This window comes from Myotis davidii, unplaced genomic scaffold (genome assembly GCF_000327345.1).
Source record: "Myotis davidii unplaced genomic scaffold, ASM32734v1 scaffold533, whole genome shotgun sequence".
NCBI classification, from domain to species: domain Eukaryota; kingdom Metazoa; phylum Chordata; class Mammalia; order Chiroptera; family Vespertilionidae; genus Myotis; species Myotis davidii.
The window spans coordinates 759,067-767,011 of record NW_006285996.1 but is presented as its reverse complement, the minus strand read 5'-3'; the positions used below and the strand labels follow the sequence as shown (position 1 = coordinate 767,011).

Below are 7,945 nucleotides of genomic sequence, written 5' to 3'. Positions count from 1 at the left end.
CTCCCACCACCCCCGCCACCACGCCCACCCTCACCACCTCCACCACCAGCAGGCAGAGCTGCGTGCCACCCAGGTGACGCCCTGCCTGTGCCCCCTATTCTCCTGCCAGTGGGAAGGCCACTTGGAGGTGGTGGTGCCCCACCTGCGGCAGACGCACAGAGTGGATATCCTGCAGGGAGCCGAGATCGTCTTCCTGGCCACGGACATGCACCTCCCGGCCCCGGCTGACTGGATCATCATGCACTCCTGCCTCGGCCACCACTTTCTGCTGGTGCTCAGGAAGCAGGAGAGGCATGAAGGGCACCCCCAGTTCTTTGCCACCATGATGCTGATTGGGACCCCCACCCAGGCCGACTGCTTCACCTACCGCCTGGAGCTCAGCAGAAACCATCGGCGTCTCAAATGGGAGGCCACCCCCAGGTCTGTCCTTGAGTGTGTGGACTCGGTGATCACTGATGGGGACTGCCTCGTCCTCAACACCTCGCTGGCGCAGCTCTTCTCCGACAACGGCAGCCTTGCCATCGGAATCGCTATCACTGCGACAGAGGTCTGCTCCTCAGAAGCCGAGATGTGAAGTGAGGCCACCGGAGGCTCACACAGCCACCCTCCTCCAAGAAACTCTGCTTGTGCCCATCGGATCTCCAGATTCCAGGGCTCCACACTCCTTTTTATTCTTCTTCCTTCACCACCCTCCCTCCCTTCCTTCCTTCTTTTTTTTTTTTTTTTTTTTTTTTTTTTTTTTTGTCTCAGGTGCTTAGGGGTATCTAGTATTCGTCTGCCTTGGGCATTATATTATGTAAACAACCTGTGATTCAAGATCTTGGTGTAATGTTTGTCCTGATTAGTTGGAATAGTTTTACAGAACATTTTTAATTAATTCAATCAGAATGATTATTATCATCCCCCACCCCCCAATTCCCTCCTCCATGGCTTCCAAAATGAGCAAAATTCACCGAGACCACGAAGCAGACTGTTGGGGTTGAAAAGAGACTTGGGATCCAAACCATTTCTTCCTTCCCTTTTCAGTCTATTTCAGGGCAAACTAACTCTGAAGTGTGTGAGAACAGCAGGTTGGGAAGGGACCTGGCCAGTTCAGAGATATATTTCAGACCAAGCAGACACAACCTCAGGGCCGGAGCTGTGCTGCTGGATGTGAGGAGATGGTGTCTCCTCAGAAGACCAGGCAGGGCCCAGGGCTGGAGGCGCCATCACACAATGAGTCGTCTGGTTGGTTCCAGGGCTCAGGGGAGAGGGCAGACATTGAGTCCCCTTTGGCAGGCTGCTGTGGACTTGCTCTTGGCCTGTGCCATCTTTTCCTGCTCTGGAATCAAAGTCCTCATATTCTGGTGCTTTCTTGAAAACCTCTTTGCCCTCCTCTGAACAAGTAGTAAAAAACAATGGGCAAGATGTGGGGAAAGAGAAGCAGCTGAAAAAAACACAGATAAAATTAATCTCCCACCTCTGGGAGGGTGTTCTCTACTCAGAGCTTTTTATTATCAAGTTAAAAATCCATCAGTCCTTTCACTAGCTTGGAGCACTTTTCTATCACACAAAGAACCCCCTGTGCTCTTGGAACCTTACAAACCAGAACCACAGCTCACCATCAGATACGAGGAGCTTGGCATCTGTGCCCAGATCCTTGGACCTGGAGGGCTGGCCCAGGTCCTCATACATCAGGGAGGGTCCTCTTTCCTTTCATTATTTTCCAAATTGCTCTGAGGGCTCCATTCAGCGCACAGATGTTATCACTGGTCAAGTGTGTATTCGGCACCCTGCTGCAGTGTGACTGAAAATCCATGTTGCCTCTAGGTAGATGGCTTTCTCTTTTTTGGTTGTTAGAACATTTTGTCAACATCTTATTGAAATCTCTCATATATTTGAAGAAAATAGCATGTTCAGTCAACTTGGTCTCTTCTGTTCAAGACGGAATATCTGTAATCTTTCCCCGAAGGCCCTCTTCTCCCTTCTTTTTGTCATTTTTGTGCTCCCCTTGGCCACTCTCCAGTCACTGAAGAAGCATGGCGCCAAACCCCACACAATGCTCATCAGAACCGAGTGGACCTTTCGCCAACCAATGCTTCACTCCCTCACCCCAGCCCCTTGGCTGGATCCTGGAAGGCCTCCAAGTGAGTACTTAGTTTCAGGCAGCTTGCCTGGCTGGCCACTAGCAATCTTTTCCCCACCAAAAATAATCAGCCCTGAAACACAACGCCCTTCCCCTAATGACCAGGAAATCCTCTAGCCACCTGTCTCACCAACCCACACCGCAAGCACCTGAAGGGTGGTGCCAGTCAACAGAAGATTTAATCACGAAGCCCCTCTAGTCACCCAGTGATTGCTAGGACCCTAGGACTGAGGTTTCCTTCTTTTAGAGCTGTAAGGGGACCAATAAATATTGTGTCACTGACTGAGATAAGCATCAGATTACAACCTCCTTTCTCTTAGTGTAGTCAGAACATCCTACCAGGGCACCAAGTACCCCCCTCAGACCATACAGATGGTTAAGAATGGAAGCAAACTGGGGCCAGTTATCAGCACTGGAGACTGGCTCACCTGGCTTCTTGCTTTCTCCCAGGCCCTCGCCTGGAACCTAAGACCTCCTTGCAAGTCTGGTCCCTCTGGAAGCCACAGTTCCTCCCCAGTTTCTGCTACTCAACTGCTTTTATAGCATTTGTGTAGCATCACAGGTGCCCAGATAAATAAACAAACAAAACCTCAATTAGAGCATAATTAGTGTTCATGGAGCCTTAGGACTCCCGCAAACATTACCTCTGCCTTCTTGTTGTGCCAAGTTACCTGAGCCAAATGGGAATAACTTCACATTATTGCTATTGCTCACAAGACTGTCATGAATAAGTGATCCTAGCTAGGAACCGGTATTTTTGATTACTAGAAACTTTTAGCATAAAGGGTAGAAATGCGTTATTTTTGTCCATCTATGGTGCTGTCAGGAAGGCCTTCTCTCCATATCTACATGTGGAGAATGGAAGCAAAGGAGCCAACTGAAAACAGTGACAGAGACAAGAGGTTGGTTCCAAGAATAGGGACAGAGATTGGTACCAACAAAGCACATTATGTTGAGCTTTACAGTCATAAAGGGCTCCCTCATTTGAGTCTCAGGTTAATCCTCATTAGTATCCTCAGTATCCGTAAAAAAAAAAAAAAAGATTCAGAGACATTAAATGACCTTTCCAAAGTCACAAGTGGTTGGGACCATGACTAGAACCCGGTAAATCAACCGCAAACTTGATGTTCCTTCAATAGGAAATCTGACCCCAAATATTCATCAATGTTCCCACCTCATTAGTGGACTGTGGGCCTGAGGGTCAACTGGGTCTTGATCCTGGGATACTTGGGGAAGCAGACAGACAGATTTGCTTTTAGAGGCATATCAGCTTGAAGAACTGGTCAACTTAGAAGTGGGGGGCGGGGGAGAATGGCGTTTGAGGTGTGGGAACCCTCGTGTATCTGATCACCCACTCCAGGCTCCTCATTCTTAGACTCCCAGAGCCCTGGGAACTGGTTGCCTCATTCCATTCCATTAAGGTGCTGCCTTAATTATGCACCAAAGAGTATTTGCATTTTAAAAGCTGGCCTCGGGAGAAGACAGCATTTAACAGCAAGAAGTGAGTCACCAGTATTTGAACTTTAGGCACCTGTGAGGGCAATTTTTTCAGGAGGTGTGGAGAGAAGGACACTTCTGCCCCTGCTGCTGACCCTACATAAATGGTTGTTGCAGAAATGAAGGTCAGGCTACACAAAGAAGATTGTCTTTAACAATCAATCTCTGTGTGATCTTGCACCTGAGATAGATCCTATCATTGCAACTCCTGTGGACAGTTTAGAAATAGATCAGGTTAATAATAATAGTAATACTCATGGCTACCATTTATTGAGGGTTTACTATGTGATCCAGTGGACTAACTACTTAGAGTATATTATCTCATTTAATTCCCATAACAACCTTATGAAGCAAGTACATTATTGTACCCACAAGAAACTTAAGCTAAGAGAGGTTAGACACTTGTTTAAGATTGCACAACTAACAAATGGTAGAGCTGAGCCTGTAACCCAGTATGTCTAGCTCTAATGTCCAGACTTCTGTCCAATACCAACTATGTAATTTCAGTGAATTCATGGACCAAGGCTAAGAAGGATCTTAAAGTCTGAATGGCATAGAGGCCTTTTGTACTTTAATACTAAATGTGCCCTTTTATTTCTCCTTTTTCTCCCTTTTTCCCCAGCCCAAGGCAGAGTGGTGTGCTAAAGGTGGCTTGTATACCAGTTGTTAAATTTTTAAAAGACATTTATGAGACAAATGTTAAACACAGCCATTATTAAAAATTAAATTGTATAAATTTGCAATTAAATAAGTTATTAAACAAAGATAATACTCAAAACTCTCCACTTCCTAATTATTTCACTACTTTTTATTTTCTGTGCTCTAGAAGTTATTTCCATCTATCATAACTATATGGTGAGCACACTATATAGTGATGTCCTACAGCACATCTCCCAACTTCACATTTAGTGACATGGCTTGAAATTGACCTCGGGGGTAGTATTTATACCATGGAAATTGGCAAGTGTTTTTAACTAGGCTTTTACCTCTCAGAGATCTAGTCTTTAAACAGTAACCAGCACACCACTACCTAGACAACTCTAATATACACAGGACTTTAAATGATGAAGCAAGATCCTGGTGGCCACACTGACAAGGGCACAGTTGACAGGCAAGGCAGTGAAACAGAAAATTATTGGGAAAATACAAACTGTTCTACCGAAGAGACTGAGGCTTCTAAGTTACTTCAAGAGCATTCCCTGCCCTATTCCAGACCCTTCTTTATTGCTGTTAGTGTGGGAAGTTTTATTCAATGACTTTCACAGAAATATTATGGCCCCACAAACCAGCCTATTGGCTATCTCAAAAAGTAAAACCAGGCTCTACAACACTGGTATCTCCTGTTACTTGTTCTTATAGGTCATCTTTCTTATCTCTACATGTAGACCAAAACCCAATCTAAAGAAATATATATTTTTTTAAATTAGAGATTGGAAATATCCAACACCTGAGAAGGGCAAAGTGAGCAGTGGTTTCAAACATCACATAAAATATGGAACCACCAAAATAGGACCCTTACATAGCACAAAGCTGAGATACAGGAAAGGGAATGAGTCAAGAAATGAGTCCCATGAAGAACAGAGCCCAGCATCTTACCTTTCTACTCTGGCTACTTCACTTCATTGCAACCCCAAAAGGACCCTGTTCATAGTCCATAGCCCAGAGCAATACTTTTCTAAATTAAGGGCATGGTTCCCACTAGGATAAAAGTCACAGGAAACTGCAGCCTGAGTGCCTTGAAACAGGCAGAATCTCCAAGCTCAATGGTGAATCAATTACTCTGATCCCAGTGGTTTCAATGTAAGGGAGGGAAGAGGTGAGGCTTGTTGAAGTTTCCACTTGGATCCAATTTCTGATGGAAGGGGAAGGGACTATGGACTAGACATCAAAGAATTATGCTCTGATTAAAGTTCAGCTGTAAATATATTAAAGTTCAGCTATAAATAGTATCAAGAGTAAGAGCAGAGTCACCTAGTGGATTGTTAAACCTTCAGATTATTTGTTCAAAACATTTCTTTCAAGAATTGGTGAGTTCTCCATTGTGTTAAACTGGAGAATGGCCAGTCAAGACAAACAATGAAAAGAGGTCCAAGAGACCTGTTGCAGATAAGCATTGATATTTTTTCCCCCAAAGCAGGTTATCACATGGGTTGCCTGCATGGGTTAGTTTGTCTTTTCAAATATTGTGTGGAAATATTTTGCCTTGTGTGCTAGTCTATAAATACTCCTCTCCCTTTTTTAACCTTTTTAAAAAGTTATTGAGATAAGGAAGAGAAAGGTAATCAAGAATCATTTTACTTAACCTAAATTGATGTATATTTAATTTTCTAGACTCTCTTATGATGTTAAAGACAAGAAGAAGCAAACTGAGAATACTACTTTATCTCTACCCTGTCTCCCATGAGAAATGTCATTAAATTGCATTTGATATTGTTTCCTTGAACCTTTCAGAGTGGCTCTATGTTATTGTTGCTTTTTTTCCCCTCCCCATAGACTACTGTGCAATATGAGAGAATAGAAATGAAATGCTACAAGGGAAAGTACAATTATCAGAGATTTGCCAGCTGCCACATTTGACTTATGTTTCATTATCTCCCTCCCCTTTTCACTTTGCCTCCATTTTAAAGTTATAATTGGATGTAGGAAAGAAAGTGCTACTGGAGGTGAATAAAAGCCCTAGCAACTAATTTGCTCCCAATACCATTTCAGCATATGGTGCGAACCACTGGATTGCAAAGAAAGAAACAGGCCATCACTCCCAGCCCCCCTTCCTCCCTGTGCCCCTTATCTCAGCTGTCCCCTGCCTCTTCCAGATGACAGTGTCTCTGAAATTTATTTCTAGGCCTATCAGATCAGTTGTCAAGGGAGCCTTCATGGTTTAATTCTTTAATTTCAGGCTACTGTTACTTACTGGCAAGATCAGGATTGAGCAAGAGTTCTAATCCTATTGCCTGTCAATTCCTTTTAACCTCTATCTTCCTCCCTACCTTCTTATTCCCCAGCCTGTTTCCTGCTCTCACAAAGGCTTATAGAGAATGTCTTGAATTGATCTGAGTGATCAAAACTGACCGAATGGCCAGCATGAATATTCATGAGCCAGGTTAGTTTTCAGGCATGTCCTCTTTGGGGACAATTCTGAACCCCACAGTGTCTCAGATATTTGCCCTTTCCTTCAAAATACCTGCAAAGATGTGCAGTGAGGTTGCCACTGCTAGAGAGAGACTCCACGGGAGGAAGGGAGAAACTGACCTCCCGCAGTTCGGCAGGGGAGGGCGGTCAAGTCCAGGCTCCGCTCTGAAATCTAGAGTTTCAGTTCCCAGACGTTAGTGTATTTAAGAATTATCTGGAGAACTTGATTTCTGGGCCCCAGAACCAGAGATTGTGATTCAGGAGATCTGGGGTAGAATTGGGATTCTGATTTTTAACTCTCCCCTTGGGATTCTGCTGTGGGTGTTTGGCTGACCATTAGATTCTCAGATCCAGAGCTGAACACACTGGTGAGAAAAGGGATCACAGAAAACAAAGGAGCAGATAAAGTCGCCTGAAGAAGAGAGCTGATCCTTCTGCAAGAGGGAGGAAGGCGGGAAAGGAGGTGAGGGAAGTGGCCGCAGTCATGTTCTAATGGAGCAGGAAATGGAGTTCCCAAAGGATAGCAGAGATGAGTTAAGCAGGAGTTTCCTACAACCAAGCCGTAGAGAGAACTCTTCCTCATCATTTGGGGCTGGAGGGCAGCGGTGGGCAGAATGCTGGAGCTCAGCAGATACCACCCGGACCAGGGCTGGCTGACGGAGGCCATTGTGGAATGTTCCCCACTGCTAACTGTCACACAGTGACAAGCCTGCAGCCTGCTGTGGCTGAAGAGACTGCATAAGTCTTCCCTGTGAGTACAGAAGGGGCTCATCCTGCACATCCTTGCCAGGTGGGGATGATAATTCATATTTCAATCTCTGCCCCTAGCCCCGACAGGAAGTTACCTACCAAATCCCCAGGGAGGCATTTATGTCCCTGCAAATCTCCTCAGAATAGCTGAGCAGGTGGCATGTTTTAGGGGCCTCAGTGGGGACTGTGAATTATCAGGCAGCTTTCCCCAGCAGCTCAGAGCTAAGCCCCACGTAAGCCTTGCTTACTGGGTGAGAGAGAAGGAAATCACTAAACTAGTCTCTTATCAGCCTGGAGGTAGACAAGATATACTCTGCACACCCTCTGCAAGGGGCAGGTGGGAAAAGCAGCTGCTAAGGCTCAAAGTGGGAGCACAGATTACCACCCAGCTAGGAAATCATTGAATTTTCTATTCTCTCTGCCTTTGCCTGGGTTCCAATTCCA

At 45.2% G+C, this 7,945-nt stretch overlaps 1 protein-coding gene across 1 annotated transcript in view; it reads left to right on the top strand.

The window, feature by feature from the left end:
* SIAH3 (siah E3 ubiquitin protein ligase family member 3) overlaps positions 1-704 on the top strand; it is a 74,583-nt gene extending 73,879 nt beyond the window's left edge. Inside the window, exon 3 of the mRNA XM_015559681.1 lies at positions 15-704. Within this exon, the coding sequence (XP_015415167.1) occupies positions 15-574 (560 nt within the window). The 3' untranslated portion in view covers positions 575-704. The remainder of the gene's footprint in view (positions 1-14) is intronic.
* Positions 705-7,945: the final 7,241 nt, after the last annotated feature.